The sequence below is a fragment of the Podarcis cretensis genome, assembly GCF_951804945.1.
Source record: "Podarcis cretensis genome assembly, chromosome: 1".
Taxonomy (NCBI): domain Eukaryota; kingdom Metazoa; phylum Chordata; class Lepidosauria; order Squamata; family Lacertidae; genus Podarcis; species Podarcis cretensis.
Window position 1 is genome coordinate 127,723,812 of NC_137170.1, and position 25,821 is coordinate 127,749,632.

Here is a 25,821-nt window from a genome sequence, read left to right on the forward strand (position 1 = left end):
AGGACATCTCACCTCAGTTTCACGGAAAACAGCAGAGCAGCACAATACAAGAATAAAAAGTTGCTGAGAATAAGAAATTTGGCGAGGGGTTTGGAAAAAAGAATTGAGTCAGGGAAGCCAGAAACTGACTACCGTTCAGCTAGTACAAAATCTGTAGATTTTATCAACCACACAGCAAGCACAGAAGACGCCACAATCAAAATGTGAACATTTCTCTTATTTATTCAAAAGCTAGGGTATGACAAAGAGGGTTAAAATGCAGTATGCCACCTTTTTACATAAACTGCTTGACGATCTATCAGAGACTTGTTAAAGTGTCTCCCTTCTGAAAAATGCTCACACACACACACATAACCATTAATATTTTATACACAAATGTTTATTTCTCAAATAAACAGCCCCTTTAAACACAAGGAATGGAATCTAAATCCTCATCAAGATGAATCCAAAATGAAATCTTTCCAGTACTCTGTAAATCACTGCTCTTGGTCACTACTGGCTTTAACATCAAAATCAACAAGGACATGTTATGTAAAAATCATGCTACTGGATTTCTAAAGCTCTGCGCCTCTGATCCGCTCTACGGTGATCTGCGGTGTCTTAAAAATTGTACATCACCAGATCTGAACCAAGTGTGAAATAGCTGTGCACTAAACACAAAAAAAGAATGAGAAATAAAATTACAAGACATAATCGAGTTCATAACGAATGTAGGTGTTCTTTTCGTCATTGTAGATTCGTGGGTAATGTGCTATTAAAGCATCCTGTGAACCAATGTAGATGGAATTGTAGATCTTCCAGTACACGTCTCTGACTTTTCTGGCAGGGTGAAACAAACCCTAAGAAAATAGAAGTAGGGGAATTAAATCACATTGCCAAGGTTCCCCCCCCCCTAATTTGTTTAAAAGAAATGACAGTTTATCCATAGGGAGCCACAATCCTAGGCATTGCAAAGGGTGTTCACAACTAAATATATACAAAATGAGGATACCTCTCCTCACCTCTCTAACCCTCTATTCACCCCAAGAAACTTGCAAGCTGCTGAGGCTCAACGTTTTTAAAAACATCTTGTATAGTGGAACAGAGGATGGGAGTGGCGAAAGTCACACTGCAGATGCATAAAACCTCTCACATCCACCCAGAGGGTTCCCCCATCACAACCACTGTCTTCTTTAGCTCAGCTACAGCACAAACCAAATGTTACACTGATTTGTGACTATTTTCAGCTAATGATTTATCAAGGCTTCCTAAATACGATGCTTTAAGGCAAGTCATCAGGAATGAGCTATGCCCCAAAATAAAAAGGTGTCTTATAATTAAAAATTTCCAGCAGTCATTCTACTACTACAATTGTATTTCAATAGTTCTTAATATGTCAAAGAACTCCCCTGTCTTCGTTAACCGTTTTACGGTCGTGCAATATTTAACCAATGTTTTTCCTTGCCTGATTTATTCAGGTGAGCTTATCGTGTTTGTTCATAGAAGTCACCCTGAGAACGCTGACAAAAATGCGACATGGAATTTATTCCAAAGTCTGCTCACAAACCAAACATTTTTACTTAAGGAAATTTACCTGTAAACAATATTGTAACATTCGGCAAGGTCCAATAGCAACCCTCAGTCCTTCCAACGCTCCCATAACTGCTTGGATGACATGGGGTGATGTCTCAAACACATTGGGCCACACGTAATTCAGTAAGTGATTCAAAGAGTCTTCGCAGCCAAAGCCGTATACTCCAAGCGACATATGTTGTACTACAGCACTAGCGGTTTGTCTGTGAACAAGGTCCCTGAAAAGGAAATTGCACAGGCATGTTTAGGTTGGTTTTTGCCAGGTTGACAGAATGTATGTTACAACATGACTATATGTTGGAAGTTAACCTATTTTTGGTGACATTTAGCTTCTTAAAACCACAGTCCATCCTCTTTTCTCCCTGCTGCACTCATCAATAGATTCAACTCAGTATGTCTGGGTGAGAGCCACAATCATTTTAGATACTTATACACTGCTTCACCATTTCAGCAACTCACAATATTAATAAAAACCAACCACGTTAAAAGCAGTAAAATTCACACAATGGCATAGAGAAAAAGCACAAAGAAATAAGCAGGCAGCTGTAATAATCGGGAAATATAATAAAAAATGATTTAAGGGAACAATTAAACGGCAGACGCCACCTAACCATGTGAAGTCTTGGAGAATAACCTGGCACCCAAATGACAATGCTGGTACCTCACAGATTTCCTCAAACACCACCAGCTTAATCTCTCAACTCTGAGAAGGGCCTCTGAAGATGATTTTAAAGATCTAGCAAGTTCATGTGGGAGTTGGTAGGCCTTCAAACATTCTAGCCCCAAGCCACTTAAGAGTTTCATACATTAACACTAACATTTCACATTGTACCCAGAAACAGACTGGTATCCAGTGTTGATCTTGCTAAAAAAAAATTGGTAACAGGCTAGCAGTTGGAACAGTTCCCAGAGTCCAGGAGGGGATAAATTCAGAGTGGCTTAACTACCGCCTCCCTGGGCAGATGTTAATCATCCAAAAAGAGTAGAAAAGTGGAAAGCTATGCTACACCAAGCGCCATCTTTTCCAGCCACAGCTATGTAAATGAAGTTCAGCCAAGCAATGTGGCAATTGTTTAAGCTTGCTTTATGTATACTGAAGAGAAAGAGGCAGGGATTCTAAACATCCATCCCTCCAGGGAAGGGGAAGGCACTTGGGATCCAGGAAAATCAGTCCCACTCCTTCTTCCCAGAACTGGTGGCTCACACAGGCTGCTTATCATGTATTCTGGTCAATTTTGCTTTTACAAATATTTCCAGTGTTTGCTTATTACATGCCTAGAAAGCAAGTCAAGTCTTGTGTCTGTCCCCCATTTAATATTCTCCAGAAGAAGTGCATCAAATGAAAGATGAAGACAGTAGCACAGTTTAAGCCTGGGGAGGGGAGTTTACTTGCCTGTCCATTAAAGCATCTTCAAGCAATGGGGTTACAGCATAAATGTAGTCCTTTCCCATTTCTCCAATATACTCAAAGAGGAAGGAAAGTGATTTTAATACACCATTCTGGACATTCAGTTCTGGAACTCTGTATTCATTCATAAGCGCAGGCAGCACTGTGAAAGGGGAGCAGGTTTCAGCTACAATAGCTATTGCTACTGTTGTACACACTCTGTTCTGTCTTTCTTGGACTTTCAAATTATTTAGCAGCGTCGCCAGCACATCGTGTGGTCTGGAAGAAGAACAAGGCATTAAAAGAAGTTAAAATAAAGGAACTATGGCACCCACAGACTAAGTCCCTTGGGGTAAGGCCTGTCATACTTGCTCCTTGTAATATGTAATGCACACAGATTAATATCAATTAAAAGGGTATAAATGCAGCATCAAATTTTCGATGGGATTTACATTTTGTGGGTTTCTAATTGGTTCACTAACTTATACCCACTGTTTCTCCAGTTTTTTTCAGTCAGATGCAGAGCTCAAAAGTATCTACTGTATTTTTCGCCCCATAGGATGCACTTTTCCCCCTCCAAAAATGAAGGGGAAATGTGTGTGCGTCGTATGGGGCGAATGCAGGCTTTCGCTGAAGCCTGGAGAGCGAGAGGCATCGGTGCGCACCGACCCCTCTCGCTCTCCAGGCTTCAGGAAGCTATCCGTAAGCCTTGCGCGCCCGGCGGGAGTTCCCACGGGCTCACAAGGCTTGCGGGCAGCAGCCTGCAGCCCCGGCGAGTGTCCGCAAGCCTTGCGCGCCCGGCGGGAGTTCCCACGGGCTCACAAGGCTTGCGGGCAGCAGCCTGCAGCCCCGGCGAGTGTCCGCAAGCCTTGCACGCCCGGCGGGAGGTCCCACGGGCTCACAAGGCTTGCGGGCAGCAGCTTGCAGCCCCGGCGAGTGTCCGCAAGCCTTGCGCGCCCGGTGGGAGTTCCCACGGGCTCACAAGGCTTGCGGGCAGCAGCCTGCAGCCCCGGCGAGTGTCCGCAAGCCTTGCGCGCCCGGCGGGAGGTCCCGCCGGGCATGCGAGGCTTGGGATGGCAGCCTGCAGCCCGAAGCACGCAGAGCAAGTGTGCGCAAGGCTTGGGGCGGCAGCCGTGGCTGGGGGGGGGGGGAATAATTTTTTTTATTCATTTCCCCCCCCCCAAAAAAAAACCGAGGTGTGTCCTATGGGCCGGTGTGCCCTATAGGACGAAAAATACGGTAATGCGTATTTTTCTGAACAGAAAATTAAGAAATCGGGCCAGAGCTCGAACCCGAGCCAGAACCACCCACACCTGAATACCTGTGCATTCACCATTCATCTATAAGACGATTTCCCAATTTTAGACTAATTTCTTTTAGCAAAAAGCCCTGTCTTGTACACAGAACAAATATGGTAGATTGTGTTGAGCTGTGTGTTTATACAATAAGGGAAATGCTTACCCAATAGCCTTTGCAATATAACCAAATGTGTTCACAGTTGCTCTTCGGATGGCTTTCTTGTGAGCTTTTAGCAACTCCAACAGTTCAAAGCAGATTCTCATCCACTCTCTTGCAGAAACATATTCTGCCCCCCTGGATAAAAGAGAGAGGAACAGTATTTTTTAATGAAGAAAAGGAAGTTGAAACCTTTTACGCAAACACCTAGATCCGCAAGATGTAGTTGCACTATTTATTTTGGACTGAACATTACAACAAATGTTGAGGTACTAATAAGTGCAAAAGAAATTACAGTACACACATATATAAAAGATACTCTACACAATATAGACCTGAAGGTTAACTGTACACTTAACCACAACAAAAAATCATTTACCTGTCTGCAATACGCCCAACCAGGTCAATACAATTCTCCTGGACTTTTTCATGTCTGTTCTTCAAGATAGGTGTGAGCCTTGGCAGCAAGTCTTTAATCGGAGGGGTCATTTTGTGCATACCTGTTCAACATAGAAAAGGATACCTTGAGTCTCAATTTCTGTCCTTCCAAATTAAAAACTCACTTTGTTGTTTTTGTTATCAAAAATACACTTACCTATGACGTTCACAATAGCTTTAAGTGCTCCGAGTATACTGCCCAACACTTCAGGGTATTCTTCACCCAGGTACTCATATAATACCACACCCAAGTGTCCCATCAATTTTTCCTATGAACAAAAAAGATGAAGCAACAACAGCTTGTAATCAAACGTCTCTAGACACAAAAGCAATGTTTAAGAAAAGTGATAAGGAAAAGTATCTACCTCCTGACAAGTCTTCATGACAACTGCAGTACGGGATATCAGGTCAGCAGCTTGCTGCCTTACTTTGGCCGACTTGTTGTTCAAACGCCACAAAACCGTACCGCAGATCTGGGGCAAGTACGGTTTAACTCGCTTGCCGAGAGCATTGACCACTGTTCCAAATCCGTTCAACATCACAGAGTCCTGTTTACAAAGAAGTTATAAAGCAGAATGTCTTAGTATTGTTTTGTCACCAACATTGGAGGTTATTTGACTTTCCTAGCTTCGCTGTCTCGTTCTGATAGGCTAGGTTTTGACCTCATCTACATTTCTCATAGGGACGCAAATGGTGCTGTGGGTTAAACCACAGAGCCTAGGGCTTGCCGATCAGGTGGTTCGAATCCCAGCGACGGGGTGAGCTCCCATTGCTCAGTCCCTGCTCCTGCCAACCTAGCCGTTTGAAAGCACATCAAAGGGCAAGTAGATAAATAGGTACCACTCTGGCGGGAAGGTAAACGGCGTTTCCGTGTGCTGCTCTGGTTCGCCAGAAGCGGCTTAGTCATACTGGCCACATGACCCGGAAGCTGTACGCCGGCTCCCTCGGCCAATAAAGCGAGATGGGCGCCGCAGCCCAGACCTAATGGTCAGGGGTTCCTTTACCTTTATCTTTGTCATTACTTGACAGTCAAGCACAATTTCAGGTATCAGCCCTGAACTCTTGCATCATCACGCCAGCAGAATGGTAAAAGCTGATTTGAGCCCCAAAATGGAAACAAACAATTCACCATTGACAGCTGCTTAGTAGGGACGTATACTGAAGTGGGTTTAACTGACACAAGCATCACAAGTACCTCAACTCATTCAAAATCAAAGACAGGAGGGACCTTGTGGCTGCAGCCTGAGTACTTTCTCCCTCCATCCAGATGACTGTTGCCAGTCATTTGTTAGGCTGGGAATAAAATAGTGTGTGGGCTCAGTCAGATATCTCCTATGGCCCCCTAACAAGTACAGGGATAGCAACTTTTATGACCCCCAGAGTCCCATATGACTTGTGGGAATGTTTGTGCAGATGGGCTGTTTTTGAGCATGGACTATGTTACTGCTAAATTTTTAATTCTGAAGTCTAGATTTTCCCTTTCTGACACAAATATTAGAAATAGAAATTATGAATAGAAATTATGAGTGATTCCATATACCTCTGTGGTCTGTTCTTGGAAGGCATACAGGATACCATCAATAAGCTGTTCTTCCAGCTTGTGGTCAATATCAGCTGCTCCCAGATTCCCCATGATTTTCTCAATCGTCTCCATAACCATCTTCCTGTACTGCTCAGCTTCATCTTTCAGATCATCCACAATCCTGGAAATAATTTCCGCTGCTCCAACTTTGTTTGCAAGCTCCACAGTTGTGTCAACCAACTGAAACAGACAATTTTTATTTTATTTTTTTAATAAGCAAGTTCCATACCACCCCTATTCTGTTCCCCCAAAAAGAAATAGAAGCAAAACTATGTTTTAGGAATAAAAAACAAAGAGTTTGGGTGAGCGTTAAAATTAGGTTTTGGGAGGTTGCTAGTATGCAGGAAATACAGAAACTTCAGGGTTGCTATTAGTTTAGGCCCTATAGATTGATCTGCAAGCAATGGAAAGTTTATTTACTCATAATTCTGCATGGGTAACTTACAACCCACTCCTATGCATATTTACCTGGAAGTAATTGTTATGTTCAAAAAGGCTTACTCTTTAAGACATATGCATAGAACTGCAGTCCTAAAATTCTATTATTGGTGGCATCACTACTATAGTATATGTGAGTAGCTGAAACACAGCATATCTGAGCTGAATATTCTCACTGAGTAAGAACTGTCAAACTTTATGCAACTTGTTTGTTTTTATGTTGTTTTTGTGTATGTTAAAAATTTGGAAATTAATAAAAATTTTATTTTTAAAAAAAAAAAACTATGCAACTTGAAGTTTGTATTAAAACTAGCAGTAGTGTAAACATGGTTCTTTTATTGTTTTAACCATACTGTCCATCGTTTAGAGACTAAGGTGTGAAGTGGTACACAAATGGCTGAAATGAATAATAAGGCTTCCAGTAATCCACCCAGAATTAGCATTTATGGTTTCTTCTGAAACTGCTTTATAACTACCCATGATGGTACAAATATTGCTTGTTTCCAACACACTTCCAAATCTGTTCAAAACCTAAGAAGCCAACAGTACCTGTCTGTAATTCCTTCTGTCCAGTGCCATTCTGTGCTGCCAAAAGTGCTTGAAAAATGGGGGCAGAATCTCTGTTTTAATGTAGTTTGCTTCAACACCATCTGTTCCACAGCACTGCTTTACTACCTGGAAGGAGAGGAAACAGCCAACATGAATACCCTACTTCTCCTCAAGAAAAAGTTAGGATAAAAGTTAGGATAAAAGTTTCATTATACCCAATTTCAAATAGACAAAATGATTCTGGAAAAGCAGTATGTAAAAAAACTGTCTTATAAGGCAACTAATTAAAAAATGCATTCAACAGCATGACCCAGGAAGCTCCTGATTCAAAGCACAGCTCAAGCACAAACTCATTGGGCTGATCTTAAGCAAGCCCCCATTTCTCTTGATCCCAGTATTCCTTTCTGCACTACGGTGAGACTATTACCTTTCAGGATCCATGTCTATCTCATATATATTCTCTCTCTCTCTCTCTCTCTCTCTCTCTCTCTCTCTCTCTCTCTCATACACACACACACACACACATATGGGGTGTAATTAATATAGTATAAAAATATTATATAAAATATTACACGTTTTTATTAACAAGTTAAAATTGACATTTACCAATACATCTCTCCCAGCACGTGGAAGTGTAACTTTCTTCGTGATTTGCATACATCCAACTCTTTAAAGCCTCAAATAACGATCAGGAGATATTACATTTGCATACCTTCAGCACAATCTTTTTCATTTCTTCATCAGGAGACTGGAACTCTCTGATAAGGATCAACATTACTTCCCTGGTATAGTAATTGGCGTATTCTGCATCCATAAGTGGAATAAGGTACCCGATAGCTTTCAAGAAGGCAGCCAGACCCTGATGGTACAAAATTTTAGAAACATGATTAAAAATCAGTAACATCCAGGCATGTTCTCTTAAAAATGAGCTGATTGCGGCAACTCAGGCTTACCTTTCCTCTGTGCTGGCGTATACCCTTCCACAGGGGCTTTAAAACAGAGTCAAATGACTCTATGCCATAGGGGGTTGCTGCCTCGGCTAAAGCAGCAATAGCCAAAGCACTGATGGTACGTACTTTCTGCTGCTCATCCACCAAGCCTGCAAAACAAACACATTGCTCATTTCATCTTGCAGAGACACAACTGAAGTGACGTCAACAGATATCAGGGCACAACCAATACATTTCAGGTGATACCCAGTTGTGGCAGTCAGCTTGCACCACAGCAGGCATTCTGTGAACAGGAGTCCCTTCTTAACACAACACAAGTGCTGCACACAATCTTGTGCTTGTGAGAGAGATTGTGAACCCACTGGCACAACTGCAACTCACTGACAGTTTAGCTTTGTGTGCTACCACCTGTGCAACAATGGCAACTCTCAAACCTTCTCGTGCAGACATTAAATTGGATCCCACCCTATGCTTACCAAAACCCGCACAATTCATGTTAAAATATTTTTGGAGCTATAAAGCAATGTCTTGAGAGACCTCAACAAGTCAGCGAGAATATCCCAAGTCATCCCAATCCAGTGGTGGTAAGCCTTTTGGCCAAGGCTGTCACAAATCTACACCTCACTCTGAAGTCTATGACTACAGTACTTGACCAACTTCTCAAGTCTTGGTATAGCTTTGTCTCTGGTCTAAAGAAGTCTTAACTTGAAGAGTAGCACAACGCCAAGAAGCAAACAGGACTGCAAACCTAACTTCAGCATGGCCTCCAATCCTAATCTCCTATACTGCAGACTCGTCTACCCATAGCTTAACTATTAAAAGGGTCAAGACTGATATAAACTCTGTTAATTAAAAAAAAAAAGAACATTGTAAAACTGATGTTATCTCCACCACCAAGTACACACTACATTGGTATGCCAGCTGCTAAAAAGGTAAAGGAACCCCTGACCATTAGGTCCAGTTGTGACCAACTCTGGGGTTGCGGCGCTCATCTCGCTTTACTGGCCAAGGGAGTTGGTGTACAGCTTCCGGGTCATGTGGCCAGCATGACTAAGCTGCTTCTGGCGAACCAGAGCAGCACACGGAAACGCCGTTTACCTTCCCGCTGGAATGGTACCTTTTATCTACATGCACTTTGACATGCTTTCGAACTGTTAGGTTGGCAGGGGCAGGGACCGAGCAACGGGAGCTCACCCCATCGCGGGGATTCGAACTGCCAACCTTCTGATCGGCAAGTCCTAGGCTCTGTGGTTTAGCCCACAGAACCACCTGCGTCCCTCCTATGCCAGCTGCTAGTCACTTGCAATACTGTGATAACCAGAAAGCACACTTTGCTGATGGAGCTAAGGTAAGATGCATTTTATGAACAGTCCAAATTCTCCTCTCTGCATTTTGCTTTCATACACCCAGCAGACTTTACTACAAAGAGAAAATCAAAAATGCCCTGATACAACATTGATTTGTTATATGACCCATTAACAGCGTTCAGCTAAAACGCACTCCCCTGCTTTAGGACTTGAACGCTATGCAATTTTACATCTACTTACCATGCTCAATAATTTCAACCAAACTTCTGAGATGAGGTAAAATGGCACAGCCCATAAGAATAGCAATTTGCTGCACAATCTTGATACCAGTGTGCCTAGCTTGCCAGGACTTCTTGCTTTTACACACAGCTTTTAAAAAAGGCAACAGAGATGGAATGCCCAAAGCAGAGGCGACCACAGCAAAGGCTCGAGCCGTTGTGTTACGAACATATTCATCCATGTTATCGATATCAGGTCGCATAGTGGAAATCATTGTTGCCAGTCCGGCAGCCTGAAAAGACAAAATAAGCAATCAGGCTGCTATTGCTGACTTGCACAAAGCATTTCTACAATCTAAATTCATGATCGAGTAAGCCTGTGCTCATTTTTCAAAGCCATAAAGCAACAATATCTTGCCTCTTCACAATATGCAGTCAGATTGGTTGATATGCTTATTATGTTATCCCAGGGTCAAGTTTTCAATCTCTGCTAGTATTAGCATAAGAAAAAGAAAGAATTTATGGTGTGTTTACCTTAGCCAAGTTGGAAATAATTTCTCTGCCTTCTACCCTGGCATAGTAGTCTTCATCAATCAGCAACGGTTCAATGACCACAAGAATCTGAAAAGGGTTAAATGAAAGTTAAAACACTTAGGTCTTATGCAAATACAGCTTTAAAACTGTGTTAACTTCAGTAGTAGCTAAACTCAAGAATGAGCTTCATAGAAGTTGAAGGTTTCATGCTTTCCAATTCCAAAGAAGCCCTCATTTGCATTCATTTAATCCACATTGCAATTCTCTGTTATCCTTCTACTTTGGTACCTGGCACTAATAATTTAATGCTAATAAGGACCGTTCCTACTTCCAAAAATAATATTATAGCTGTGGCAACTAGGACTTAAAGACCTAAGTTAATAATTTGGAATTCAAAATTTAAACGCAGCTAAATGAAGGGCACCAACAGTGTTTTAACAACACTGCTTTTTTCTATATTTAATTGTGGAAATAATATATTTATAGCTATGAGCCTACAACACAATACGGAGTGCAATCATCTGTCATTCTGAATATATACATCACAGGCTTACATTAAAATTATGTCATTCAGAATGAAAGTACTAAATTCCAGTGAGACAAACCTTGTGGACATATGGTCGGACCAGGTCATCTAATTTGTACAAGATTCTGTCAATAACTTTGACAAGCAAATGGCGTTCTTGGTCTTCAAGAGTTGGTGACATCAGCAAGGGTAAAATCTGATTGAACAGCGGGCCTGCCCCAAATTCACGAGCTTTATCAGTGATCTGTCGCAAAGCAGCCTATGGTAGAGGGGAAATGTAGCATAACATTAGATACAGTCTGCTCTATTCATTTTAAAGCCCAGCAAGTCAAAAAATTAAAATAAAGAGATATGTTTCTATGGCATTTAATGCTCCTTTTTAAAAGACATCTTTCGAAGATTCATTTTACTGACAGGCCAGGCCTTTTCTGTAGAATTGCAAAGAACCTTAAGGGTCCTCTACTCCAAGTCCCTGAAATACAGGAATCTCAACAAGATCATAACTGAATTTTATGCGACTGGCAAGATGCATATGAGATTTCTGTTCTTAATCTTTGTTTTTATTTTTGCTGTACACCACTTAGAGGTTTTGTACATGACTCAGCTATGTAAGTATTTTTCTAAATCAACACAGCCACACTCTTCTAAGCAGTCTTCTAAATATTTTAGTAATGATGGGTCTTGGAACCAAAAATGCCAACCAGCTCTGGCAAGAAATTATAAAGTGAGCCTATGTAACATAATAATAATAAAATTCAGTCACAAAGTACAGGGCAAACACAAGACTAAGTAAGCAAAAACAGTGGATGTAAGAGGGGCAGTGATCTAACTTACCTTCCTCATGGGAGGGGTGCCATTCTTAATCTTCAAAAGCAATTTCATTATTTTTCTTTCTTTCTGTTCCTCTGGACTGAGTGTTGATTCGTCAACATCAACCTACAGTTAGTTACAAGTACATTGGTTAATTCACATTTAACACCAACCTCCATACAGTGTAAGAAAACAACACAGACAAGCCAAAATCTCACCAGTAGTTTATCAAAATACTGTATGTCATCTGGTTTTAGGAATGGAAGATTTCCTGAAGGCTGGTCATTGACACTTTTCATGGTCCTGTCTTCAGTTTGCATGTGGAATCCAGTCATGCCGCCCAGAGGTGTTGGCGTCGCTGTAAGTTTACGAGCTGGAGTACGGATAGGGACATAACCCGCTGGAGGAGGGAGAACCTAAAATGAAAAAAATTAAGTGTTCAAACCAATCATTGGAGAGATTAAAATTGTGGTTTTTCCCAAAAATTTTATTGACTTTCCAAAATTTTAAACAAACAAACAAAAATCATAACTGAACTTGATCCAATCTTAGTAACATTGTTAAGTGACTTCCTCAAATCACCCTAGCTGTATTTCAGTGTATATCATTGTAACAGTTTACCAAAACCAATTTTTCTCATATTAACTTAATCACTTAACATCTTTCTTTCTTTTCATTTTAATTTTAAGCATATTATTCTCTAACATCACATATTTAAATCCTAAGCCTATCTGATATTTGCAAGTTTTTCCAATTAAGTTATCTTAACGTATTTAAGTAAATAGTCTTTAAATTTCATTCATTCTTCCTGGTACTCCTCCTCCTCCTTCTGGTCACGGACTGGTCGCCTAGCTCTGATTAAAATTGTTAAACACAAACAGCTATGCGCCAACTGGCAACCACACTGCCCCCAACTGGCTCAGAAGTGTCCATTTACAGGCTGCTGCTCACCTGAGCAGCGCCACTTCTCAAGAGCCTGCTCAGGAAACAACTCTGTCCAATCTGTCGGATCTCAGCCAGTTGGAATCATCTTTCTCAGCTTCTTGGAAGAGGCCCAGAAGAAGCCTGTGCGTCAGTGCAGAGGCCTCCTTAATGTCACTGGGAATGAGGTGCTGCGAGCCAGCTCTAAAATCTTGCCCAACTCTCACGTACTGAATTTAGCGTGCTCATCTTCCAATTTTGTCTCTACTTAAGCTGCTCTGGAAGGGATGACACTGGAGACCCTGAGCAGCTTTGCCAAGGAGAAATCAGCGCCTCAGACTGAGAGCACTGACCATGGCTAGTGTGAACTAAAGATGAAGAGTTTGGATTTGATATCCCGCTTTATCACTACCCGAAGGAGTCTCAAAGCGGCTAACAATCTCCTTTCCCTTCCTCCCCCACAACAAACACACTGTGAGGTGAATGAGGCTGAGAGACTTCAGAGAAGTGTGACTAGCCCAAGGTCACCCAGCAGCTGCAGGTGGAGGAGTGGGGAAGCGAACCCAGTTCACCAGATTACGAGTCCACCGCTCTAACCACTACACGACACTGGATCTCCACAAAGAGTGTGTGAGAGAGCAACTAATTCTAAGCACAAGGGCTTTTTAGACTGCTTCTCCCTTAAGAGCACCTTGCTCTCCAGTGCAAACTGCTTTTGAACTGAACCCAGCTATACAAAGAAGACTCCTCTGGGTTAGGCCCCATAGAATCACAGAACCATATACAGATGGAAGGGACCTTGAGGACCACCTAGTCCAGTCCCCTGCTATGCAGGAATATGCAGCTGTCCCATATGGGGATCAAACCTGCAACCCTGCCGTTATCAACACCATGCTCTAACCCACTGAGCTATCCAGGTTCCCATGGTTAAGTTTAGGAAACGGCTGGATTCCACCCAGGATTTTGAGACCGTTCATGGTAGATTTTTAAAAGCAAAATAACAAAGGGATCGCTCAAAGTGCAGGCACAAAAACTATTAGGTTACTACGAACAGAGAAGATACATCAGTCAGGTCCTGATTCACAACATGCAGGCAATATTCCGTTCCTGAACAAGGCACGTTAAAGTTAAGGAAAACATTTTCTAAGTTCATGCTAATCCTGCAAGTGATGGCTTGGGTCCATCTGCTTACCCTGTATCCCTCAGGAAACATGGCATCAAGTTCCTCATCAGAAAGGGGCCTATTTCTCTCATCTATTTCTCTTTCCCACCGCCAAGCTTGGAGCTGTTCAGGAGTCATGCTCATGATGTGACCTACGTTGAAATCAACAGATTATGTTGTTAACTGCGTCAAATGATCTCCCTGTTCAAATGCACGGCGCAACAAGCAAAGACGTATATACATCATTATGGCACACAACCAAATTTCAAGCTCGAATTATTTAAGCAGACAAGCATTGCACGCCCCCCCCCCTTTAGGGATAAGCAGAGTAAGCTTGAAAACCGCTTTTCTATTTCATTAGGTCTTTGCTGAGTTCCAGCATGTTTTACACTTGGGCTGTTAAAAAAATAATTCAAGCATACCTGGCGTGGGGGTTGCCATGTTCATAGCTGGTGTGCCAATTGGTGTTTTGCCGGGTGTCAACACAGGGGTGCTCCCGCCCATCTGGCTTGCAGGCGTTTCATCCCAACGTGATTTTCTTTTGCTTGCCCCAGGGGTTGGGGTTTCGCCAATGGAATCGCCACCTCGATCAGTACGAGGTGTTTCAGCCCAACCACTCCCATGTCCAGGAGTATCTGTAAAACAAAACCCACTTGCTTCAAACTGATTCCAGTGTACAGAGACAGATGATCTATTCTGAAAGTGAAAACTCACTGCAGGTTCCAAGAACCTTTTCAAAACTCATACTTCCCCAAGATGTTCAAATGCAATCATGAACGTTACTCACAAATAAGTAAAGCTGTATTTAGTTATACTCAGCTTTGCTAAGCGACTGCAATCCTTTTATTAGCTTTTATTTCAGAGATCAAGATTAAAATAAGTTTCTTTAAATACATCTGAGAGGTTCCACCTGCTAAAATGGAAGATTATTTTTGTCCCCTTTGGTCAGAAGACACACACATCTAACAGAGAATTGACATTCTTCTTAGTATTAATAGTAACAAAGGAGATTGCTACCTGAGAAAAACATCCAGAACCCTCTCGACTGCATAGAACTTCTTGAGGTGCTTTGGATTTGGCCTTAGGGTTTCATGTACACTGACAAGCAAATAACAGATCAGGATGATAAAAATACCTCTTTCTGTTTTGGGAGTCTCATCCCATCGATTTTTCCGTGCGCTAGAAGTTGCACCTCCATGGCCTGGTGTTGCATGCCCAGGAGTATCCCCACGCCCAGGTGTTGCAGCTCCTGCTGGTGTATGGCTAGGAGTTGGATCCCAGATTTTAGATCCAGGTGTTGCTCCAGGTGTCTCACTACCCTTTGCACGGCCAGGTGTTTCATCCCATCGCAAAGACGGAGTATGTCCAGGGGTCTGAATAAAACAAAAAAAAAACAACAGGTGTTATATTGCACTACTTGCAAAAAGTACTTAAGATTGCAAAATACTTGGGAATTCACATCAACTATCAGGTGCAGATCACTGGTTGTCTTTTTTTAACCCAGCAGGTATTGTCATTCACCTTTGTGGCTTTTATATATTCCACACTACAGCATTACATTGGTTGAGAGATCCTAAGGCAACCTGATGCCCTCTTTTTGAACTACAAATCCCACCAATCTCAGCCAATTGGACTGCTGAAAGGCACCAGGCTGGGGAACACTGCTATATGTGCCTGGTTTGTATGAAAGGGAAGGCAAAGTGCTGGGGACTCTACCCTCTCCATGGAAATCTGTGAAATGGGTGAGCATACCATGCCATCCATACTACCTAACTGTTCTCTGTGCTGTAAGCCAGGCGTGGCCCAAGGGTCACATGGCAGTGGCCCTTGAATTCACAAAGTAAGAAAAAAGGATAGCTCTACATACAGCAAAGGCTTGTGAAACCCCAGAACTCAATGACTTGAGACAAGCACCCACTATTATCACACCCTTACCTCGGCTTGATCCCAGTTAGATAATTTCTTCGGTGTGGTACCAGGAGTCTGGTCAGCAGTCTGATCCCAACGCCGTTTGCGTTTTGATGGTGGCTGGGACGCAGCACCATTGACGACTTTAAGTTCGCCGGCCTTAGCCTTTTCTGCTAGTTGCTGCCTAATTTCCCTCTGTTAAAAGATAAAACAAATAAAGGTCTTATTCCTCCAATACTGTCAGTTTAAAATAAATTCCACACTCCTGTGCTAGTGGAGCCTTTTCAAATCTTTTGATCTACACTTTTATTTGCATTTTTGTAAACCTGTAAGCTATTCAGTTGGCTATCCCCTAATTGCGATCTTTTTTTCTTTCTTTTTTGCTGCTATAACTTAATTCTGCAGATAAGCATCTGCCAATTATTAATGTCAAATAATTTAGCCAAAAATATCAACAGGCTACACTGAACAGGACGTACTCAAAATATTCTTGATCCTCCAAACCCTGGCATGGGCTCCCTCGCTCAGATTCCCTAACTTATATATTCCTGCTTAGTGCAAGCAATCCTTTGCCATTACGTCTGAACTGACAATAAATTGGTTTCTTCCTGCTCAACTGGATCCAAGCGTGGGATAGGAGGAAGGAATCGTTGAACCTAAAGGTTGCTCCTGGTGCTCCATACCATGTCTCGGAAGCCTGGATTTTTATTTGTGAACAGATTCAATGTTTCAACCAAAAGAACAAGACAATTAAATGTTTTCTTCCTAAAAACATGTGCAGATTCACCATGATAACATTTGTTTTGCTGAATCCACAACACTCAATTCACTGAATTTGCACATATTGTCCACCAAGAACGTATTGCAATATTTGCACATATTGTCCACCAAGAATGCAGTTGCACTAGGACCAGAGTTGAGGAACTCCTGGCCATCTTCCGGGTGCCTTCAATGTCTGCTGCCTCCATATGTGAACTTACTGGCAACAGCACTACGATCCACAGTGGGCAGTTGTGAGCCACCCATCATTTAATTTCCTCACAATGCTTTAACATGGTGTTCCTCCAAAACATATAGGAAAATTTAAAATTGTTCATGCAATTGCACAAACAGGTCAATGGAGGATGGACAGGGAGGAGAGCCAATTCATGAGATATCTGAGCATCGGTGGGCTCTCAAAAGCTGCCTGATCATCAGCCTAGACTGCAACCAATTAAAATTTAAAGTGGAATTTTAACCCACCTCTTCTTTTGTCAAATGTTGTTCACGCATAACATCCATATATGTTCTCGCATTCATTTTAGGGTCAGGTGTCTTCCCTCCTGCAGAAGAGAACAGCAACAGGACAGAAGTATAATAAGTACAGGAAATTAGGAAAAGTTGGCTTTTAAAACTGCCCTACTCTAATATTACGTTATGCCAAAATCAATTAATTTTACTGTTTTGACTGAATTGGTTTTTTTTAAAAAAAAAGATTACATGTATCTTACGTTTATTCACTTTGCTGATCAATTTAACCTGTTTGAACACAAACATAACTACAACAGTTTAAAACAAATATCTTTTTTAAAGGAGATAAGAATGATAAAATGACAGCACAGTTAAAAGAGTCTTCAGAAGTGATGGGTTCCTGGGTTGCTAATCCGGAATACGTACACTTTCGTGCCTTTGTCTCCATCAGCAGTTCTGACTTCAAGCAGCAGAATAGAAGCCTAGAAAATTATCTCTTTACCATTAGTAACACTTTGGAAAGATATTTATAAGCAACACATTACCTTGTTCAAGCTGATAAAGCCTATGCTATCTGACTACGAACTATTGTAAACCTAGATAACTCAAAATTGTTTTTTATCATACAGACCAGCGTATATGCTTTGATGAATCTGGACAACCATTCCCAGATTCTCATTTTGTGGTGACATGTTAAAGGGCTTCATTTAAAGAGCACACAATTTCTCCCCCCACTGATTCTGAAGGCACAATTATTACATTGTGAGCTGATTCCAATAAACTATATTCACTATAAGGATACTCACAGGCAAATGATTGTTTTTCCCACATCGTAAGATATACCAATCTATATCTTAAATTTTATTCTAACTTTTAAATATTTTACAGAAGCCCAACTATATAGAAACAAACTTAGCAAGGATGCACTGCTCTTAATGTGCAGATTGGCTATACATGTAGTATAGCATTAATATTTAGGACAAAATAAAATTCTTAATACATTTTCTATGCTGAAGATCATTGCCCAATTGGCAGTGTCATTCTGACACTAGCTTTGATAAGGACTTTCCTTTGGGATACTTTTTCACCATTATCTACACAGGATGTGTTGAACTGCACCCTTAAGAATGCAGACAGGACTGGCATATAGCAGTACTGCTGTAGGAAAGAAATTAAGGACAGTTAGTATGGGCCTGTGAATTCTGACAATACATGTTTATATCAATGACAGTTAAGCAAGTAAAATCCATATCCCTATCAATTCATGCAGGCTGAAATGCTAATTTACAAAAACCTGCAACCAGTTATAGTTTTAACCAACAGGTGCCCTCAGGTTACCTGTCAAGCTGACTCACCTGAGGAAAATTTCCATCAGGCCCACTACTGCCCCTTGCACTGACCTACAGTCTAAAATCATCAGAACAGACTTGAACTATTAAAAAGTACCAAAGCTTCTCAATGTTACTTTTGCTTCATGTAGCTAATCTTCCTACTGAGAATGAACTGCCATGTTTGCTTAGCATTTTAAAAGCAGCAATTCTCTTGTGTTCTAATTTTGGACTGAACCCTTCCAGAAAGCTGGAAGGTTCTTGAGCACTAAATATACAAGTTGCTCAAAGTATAGTATACATAACCCAAAGCAAAAAAGAAAAAAGAGAAACCTTTAACCCTTTGTGTTTCTATGGCAATGGCTCATTATTTTCTTGTCCTTCTACCTGGAAAGAAAATTTGTATTATAAAAGATGAACAAAATGGCAAACTACGATTTCAACCAACTCTTAAAACTACATAAACTAAAAATTCCTGAATTTATAAGCATGCCAACAGAAATCAAAGGGCTAAAGACAATTTTAAGGGAACAAAACTCGTAAGATCCAGTGAAAAAGAGAAAGTAAGTTACCATCTGCAAAAGGATCAAGACGCTCAGGGGAAATAATCATCATCCGCCTGCGGTTTTTGTATTCATCTTCCCGATCAGCGATCTTTTGTGGGCGATGCTCAGCAAACGGATCATACTAAGAACCAGAAACACAAAATATGGGTTTTCTTTTGTGAGCCAGCAATGTAAAAAGATAAGGAAATTTCCCCAAGGTTTCCTATTTCCTCTTAAAGGAAAGACTACTTTAGCTGAATGAAAATTGTGTTCCCAATTCACTACAGTTCGTAGCTGATTATATTCCATATTCCACTTACAAATTAATTTAGCTTTTATTTTAAAAACAGCTAATCATTATTCCCTATAAAACCCTTCCAGAGCAAGAATTTTTCTTCACTGCCAACAGTAAACTTCACAGCTGGTGTCTTTTGCCAAATGACTCTTATGTTTGGTGCAGAAGGTGCAGCTGGGGCAGAATGCTGCAGCACAGTTAAGCAGAGCACCTGGACAAGCACATATTAAACCTGCTCGGTGGGAACTACACTAGCTGCCAAACAGCTCCCAAGTCATGTTCAAGGTCTTGTTGTTTATACATAAAGTCCTGAATAAGTAAGGACCGGGCTACCTGCCTTCCCCTGTACAAACCTCCAAGGTGACATAGATCATCCAGGCAAAACAACAACATCATCAACAACAACAACTTATTACTTATACCCCGCCCATCTGGCTGGGTTTCCCCAACAATAACCATTTATTGCTTATACCCCGCCCATCTGGCTGGGTTTCCCTAGCCACTATGGGCAGCTTCCAACAAGAGATTAAGAATACATTAAAACACAAGTCATTAAAAACTTCCCTAAACAGGGCTGCCTTCAGGTGTCTTCTAAATGTTAGATAGTTGTTTATTTCCTTGACATCTGATGGGAAGGCGTTCCACAGGGCAGGCACCACTACTGAGAAGGCCCTCTGCCTGGTTCCATGTAACTTTGCTTCTCGCAGCGAGGGAACTGCCAGAAGGCCCTCAGCGCTGGACCTCAGTGTCCAGGCAGAACGATGGGGGTGGCAAAATATACTATAATGTAGCATTGGACAATGACCAGAAATCGAGCATTTTCTGCCATTGCAACTGCATTACGGAACGCTCTTCCCCCTGCCATACACAAAGCAATAACCATGAATTGCTTCCCTGGACCCGTAAGATTAGACCCGTTTAAATTTCAACCCCCATGTTCCTATTTTATTTTTATATCAATGTTTTATTGGTTTTAGGCTGTACTTTTAATCATATTGGTTTTTTAAAAAATATTGTACACCACATAGTTTAATACTATTAAGTGGCTTCTAAATGAAGAAGTCAGGTTAAACAATAGAATTAAAATTTAAAAACAATGAGTGGCACACAACAAAATGTAATCATTGCACACAATTGCATGGAGGTTTCAGCAGCTTACAGAATAAATTACTAATTCACATGCAGTGTGTATGTTCGTGTGCACGGCCACAGGTAAAATCTCTCACATCTCTCACTGAGTATTTTGTCCCCATTATTCCTCACAGAAATGGAAATAGAAGCTTCCACTGCCTTATTGTATTATATATTGAAAAGTTCACCTGTTCGGTTGACTGTGGTATGTCATTAAGGAGTGCCACTGGTGCATGGTATCCAGGTTTCTTCTGGCCAAGCAAGCTTGTAGAAGAGTAGTCGTCGTCATCCTATACAAACAGGAACATTTAAGATTTAATTAATTGTTCATTTCTGTATTTAAATTATAGTTTTCGGGATGGAAGGCTTTTTTTTTTTTTCAAACTTTAAATGGGAGCTGTAGCCGGAAATGTAAAACTTGCACACCTTTTCATTTAAGAACAATTTCAACAATATGATAGACTTTGTTTTGACAGTAACGTATTGCTGTACTTACATCTTCTAGCTCAGTTGCTGCGATTGAAGTTACATATCCAGCGAATCTGCTATCACTCCCACCATAGATCTCTTGGTCATAATATCCTGTAGAATCAAGGCCCACTCCCTGAGCTTCATCAAGGGCAGCTTTTTTGCCTTGGATTTCTCGAATCTGTGCTTCGATATCTATGACAAAGGATTCAAATGCTTTAATATATATATGTATTTTTAAACTGATTCACAAAGGCATGACCAAAGGTGTTACTGGAAGAATTTCATCAACTTCTCTAAGGCATAACCAAAGAGCAATCTAGCAACTGTTCTGCAGTGCTGAACACATACAGCATATGTAGGAAACTACAGTATTGTCAGGAATGGAAATATTCAAATCAAGGGACACCCACCCCAAGGGGAAACCTTTCTGGGACTGCAAGCAAGTGGTGGGTGGACCAATGAATGTACCCCAGTGATGGCCAAACTTGGCCCGCCCCCTGTTTTTGGACTACAACTCCCATCATCCCTAGCTAACAGGACCAGTGGTCAGGGATGATGGGAACTGTAGTCCCAAAACAGCGGGAGGGCCAAGTTTGGCCATCACTGATGTAACCTAATGCTTTTGTACGGTGAGACATTCCAGTCACACACATCAAAGGTTTTGAGATAAACACCCCCACAAATCCTCCATTCAGACAATCAAGATGCACTGTTATAGTTCAAGGGTGCAATACAGCACAGCAAAAGGACTTGAAATGGGCACAGAGAAGGGGTGTGGTCAGGAGAGTGGGAATATTCCTAGGAAGCAGTGTGGCTTATGTAAAGACAAAAGGCCTGACAGAGGATGAAATAACTTTTTGTTAGGAAAGTTGCAGTCGTATTGATGAGGGAGATGGATAACCTCCAAGGTCCCTTCCAACTCTAAGCTTCTATTATTAACTATTATTATCACTGTTCATAAAATATTGCCTCACTTGCAGGATTTGTTGGATCTGCCTACTGTAAGGTCATACTATGACAACTCTCCTGTAGGCCTTCTAAATACTGTATACCCAGATAATAAAACATGCACTAAAATGATCATGTTTGCATGTCACTCTGATATAACTTAACAGGAATTAGCCGTAGTGAGTCTTCTGTGCTTCCTTTCTGATCCTCCTCTACAGTTAGGAGTTGGGAGTTCTGAAAGTTTTGCTTCCACTTTTGGTTATTATTCTTATTAGGTTTTTTATCTCCTCTTTTCCTCCCAAAGGAGTCCAAGGCAGCAAATACATTAAAAACCCTAAAAACTAACAAAATAGGCTTATTTCTAATAACTGCTAAGTTACAGGAAACCTATCTTTCAAGATCCTTTACCCCCACATGCCTGGGTGAATGCATTCTTACCTAGAGATGTAAAATTTCCAGAAAGCTATGAAAAATAAAAATGCTCTCCTTTTTTGGGGGGTGTTAAATTTTAGTTGAAAATGAGATGTATACAATACTTAAGTTTCTTATCCATGCTACATTTCCTATATTACAAACAAGAACTGTACTGTTGGTTTTATTAAAGTATAGCTATATTAACATTATTTGAACCATCTTTACAAATACAATTAGGATAAGAGCAAGCTACTGCACTCATTGTTTTCCTAGTTTGGGAAATCAATGGTTGTGTGTGTTTGTTTTCGTTAAGAACACCACTTTAGTAAACAAAATGAAGATTTTATCATTTGGGCTTCAAAATCCTATACCTGCCTCTTTTGTTCTAGTAATTTCTTGCTACAGAAGCTATTATCAAATGGGGTCCCCAGTATACAGTACACCACAACTTGCTACAGCCAAAACTGCGAAATCAAAGATGCAGCACTTAACCCCAATTGCATGTATATGTCCGATTTTGTCTCATTATCAGCAAAAAGTTGCACAAACCACCAGGTATGGCACAATTAGTACAAATACAAATAGTTGGCCTGCCCAGACGATTTCCCTATTCAAAAGATATTACATACAGAATGGCTTGCAGTAAGAGGTTTAAGCAAGAGAGGAACTAATTCTTGTTAAACTATATTAATTAATTTTACTACATGCTGCTCTAGGGCTGCATCCAACAAGCCATACCATTAGAACAAAGTATTCCACCTGTGCAACAGGACTTCATCTCTCTCCCCTCTCCCTGCATGCTCTCCAAATCTGTTCCGAGGTACTGGTGGAGCCGAGAATAGATTTGGAGGTGCACAGTGAGAGACAAGAGAGAGGCGGTCTGCTGCACAGGCAGAAAAGCCCTTTTGTTAAAGGGGGTACTTCATTTGACTCAGCCCCCTACTTCTGAGTTCAAGTTATCTAGCCTTTTCCAGACCTGCACTTTTATTTTTTTAATTTAACAATAGGATTGTCTAACTCTGAATCGTGAATATGACATAATGGAACTGGGCATACCCCAACTATTAAGAACACTCTGCCTCCAACAGAACCATCTAAAATCCATTCAATAGTAAAGCTGAGGTGCCCACATTTAATCTCCACTTAACAATAAAAGTAAACTCATCCAATCTCAATAATAAAGATCACTATGTATTATTGTGATTAGGCTTACTGCACCATAAATTAATTATATATTCTTATACTTAACAAGCTTATAATTTATAATTTCACACTGAAGTTATGTTAAGAAGCCTTGCAACAACACATGTTGCAGCAAGATCAGGAGTATATATGATGGGGAAACCATGAAAGAGAAGACCGTTCCTAATACTGCAATTCAAAGCACACTTACCTAGAATAATGGTTTAGACAATGTCAATTTGACATTTTCGAGTAAATGTGTTTGAGATTAAATGCTAATCTACAGTAGTCACATCTTTGCAAAGAAAGCGTCTATATATTAAAACTCCAGTACGGAACCACAGAAGGAAAGAGATTATGTACCGGTACTTGCTTCAGTTAGAAGAAAGGGGACATGGTTAACCCTTTTATAGTTACTGCATTTGTGGAAAGCAGTGGAGAATTTCCTCTGCTACAGGGTTCTATCCACATCAACACGGGAATGTTCTTTGCCATCTGCATAAAGTATATTACTAATTACTCAGTTACAACAGCATCATTCCTGGTTTAAGGGAAAAAGACATTTCCACATTAAACTCGTTCAGTGTCCTTGTCTGGAAAGCTAATCCCTTCATAACATTTTAAAGTAAGAAATTCATCCCTTTTGCCTTACAAGAACACAGCTGTTCAGCCAGGTAGGAACTTCTAGGCAGACAACTGCTATGGTATCAAGCTTAAAGTGAAACACAAGAGCCCTTGGTGGGCTCACCATTACCTCCCAAGGGCAAAGCCAGATTTCTCCAAACACACCAATGCGCTTATGAAATTGCACACGCCACTAAAAACCACACACAGCTCTTGCCACAAAGCTTGCAGAAAAGCCTCTTAAGACTATGAACACCGCCCCACCTTCTAACTTGACCTCCTTTCTCACTTCTGCATCTCCTAGCAGCTTTCCTCAGTATGTTTCATTGCATTGTTGGGCCATGTGGACTGCCCCCCCCCAGCGACCCACTATAAAACCCCCTCAAAGTTAAGCAATAAGTCTCCCTCCCCAAGAACCATATGTGCAACACTTTCCGCAAACTGAGTCAAAAGCCGAAAGAGCAAGTAAACAAGCTTTCTTGCACTAGCCAAAGGCCACGGGCGAAAACCATACAAACACTGTTGAAGAAACAAATATCTATAAATCTGTTTATAAAAACAGAACCTCCGCTTGAACCAGTGTTAGAAACTGAGATATGAAAGCTAGGAGCTAAATGGCACCTTAAACCTGGATTATGGGCACAACAACGGAATATCTAGGCTTTTTTATAGCAAGAATACAAAGCTGAACATGAATGAACTGCAGCTAAAATATGATGTTCGTTTTTGACATCGTTTAGTCCAGGGGTCAGCAAACTTTTTCAGGAGGCCGGTCCACCCTCCCTCAGACCATGTGGGGGGCTGGACTATATTGAATTCCTATGCCCCACAAATAACCCAGAGATGCATTTTAAATAAAAGGACACATTCTACTCATGTAAAAACATGCTGATTCCCAGACCCCCGCGGGCCGGACTGAGGTGATTGGGCCACATCTGGCCCCCAGACCTTAGGTTGCCTACCCCGATCTAGTCCTTCCCTTGCCCCACCCCCCATAATATTCTTAAGAGGGTTTCTTCTCCAGTCTTCAGAGAGTAGCTGGGGGCACAAAAAAGGTCCCCCTTTCCTTCCACTCTGCAGTTTTAATCTGAGGCGCACTACTGCGCCCAGAGCTCAGAAACTGAAATCCCGTCGCAAAACGCGCCTAGAACAAGTGGAGCTCTGAACACGGACTCAAAACCACCAAAATCATGAAGTGAAGTGAAATAGAGGAAATCGTGGCCCTCTGCACGCCTCTTGCGAGTATTATTACATGTGAGGGGCCCATTTCCTTTTCGCACTTGCCCTCCGTGGCGAGTATTGCGAAACGCGGTGTTGCGCGCACGGGTTTGTACTGTAAAACTAATAAAAACAAATAAAAATGGTGTTCATTTCGTGAAAAAAAAATTGGGGGGGGGGAGTGTAGCGGCTCACGCTGGTTTCTGGTCCAGAGCATTTCTCTCTCACAAACACCACCAACACACACCCACATCTTTGGCTAGGCTTCCTGTGGGTCTCCTGAGCTGAGGCCTGGAGGCCTCAGGAAAGGCGGGAGGCAGAGGCCAGAGCGGGAAGGAGGAAGAGACCGCGCCAGCGACGCCATTACGCGCAGGCCTAGCCCCGGCCGAGGCGCGCGAACCGTTGGGCCGCCCGAAGAAGGCCCTCCGGCTCCCCCGAAGCGCGTGAGGCGGGGGGGGGAGCGGAAGAGGGTTTCAGGCCCGGAGTCGAGCCGGAGAAGAAGGCCCGGCCCAACCCTCCCCGTCCCTTACCTTCGTGAGTCTTGGCGATCTTCGCCATTTTGTGTGGAGCTCGGGACAAACACAGCGAGCGAGATGGAAGGGGCCCGCCGAGCTCCGCCCACTCGTCGACGTCGACTTCCGCTATCTGCGACCGACAGGGTGTGGGGAGGGAGGAAGG

At 41.7% G+C, this 25,821-nt stretch overlaps 1 protein-coding gene across 5 annotated transcripts; it reads right to left on the reverse strand.

Annotated features, from left to right (window-relative positions):
- Positions 1 to 196: 196 nt before the first annotated feature.
- SF3B1 (splicing factor 3b subunit 1) lies at positions 197 to 25,821 on the reverse strand. 5 transcript variants are annotated; one of them, XM_079976117.1, is made up of 25 exons: positions 25,674 to 25,820; positions 20,783 to 20,949; positions 20,475 to 20,576; positions 18,888 to 19,002; positions 17,000 to 17,079; positions 15,785 to 15,952; positions 14,985 to 15,222; positions 14,272 to 14,484; positions 13,880 to 14,001; positions 11,985 to 12,182; positions 11,791 to 11,892; positions 11,036 to 11,215; positions 10,431 to 10,517; positions 9,919 to 10,189; positions 8,375 to 8,520; positions 8,134 to 8,280; positions 7,422 to 7,547; positions 6,393 to 6,614; positions 5,218 to 5,400; positions 5,010 to 5,121; positions 4,794 to 4,914; positions 4,421 to 4,552; positions 2,966 to 3,238; positions 1,574 to 1,790; positions 197 to 839 (listed from the first exon to the last, which is right to left on the reverse strand). In XM_079976117.1, the coding sequence occupies exons 1-25, from the start codon at positions 25,699 to 25,701 to the stop codon at positions 681 to 683; spliced, it is 3,909 nt and encodes a 1,302-aa protein (XP_079832243.1). In that variant the 5' UTR covers positions 25,702 to 25,820; the 3' UTR covers positions 197 to 680. The 5 variants fall into 5 exon arrangements, with proteins under 5 accessions (XP_079832243.1, XP_079832244.1, XP_079832247.1 ...); XM_079976118.1 differs by lacking the exons at positions 18,888 to 19,002; positions 20,475 to 20,576; positions 20,783 to 20,949; positions 25,674 to 25,820 and adding an exon at positions 17,414 to 18,830; XM_079976121.1 differs by lacking the exons at positions 197 to 839; positions 1,574 to 1,790; positions 2,966 to 3,238; ... (15 more) ...; positions 14,985 to 15,222; positions 15,785 to 15,952 and adding an exon at positions 17,414 to 17,469 and having other exon boundaries at positions 17,003 to 17,079; positions 25,674 to 25,821.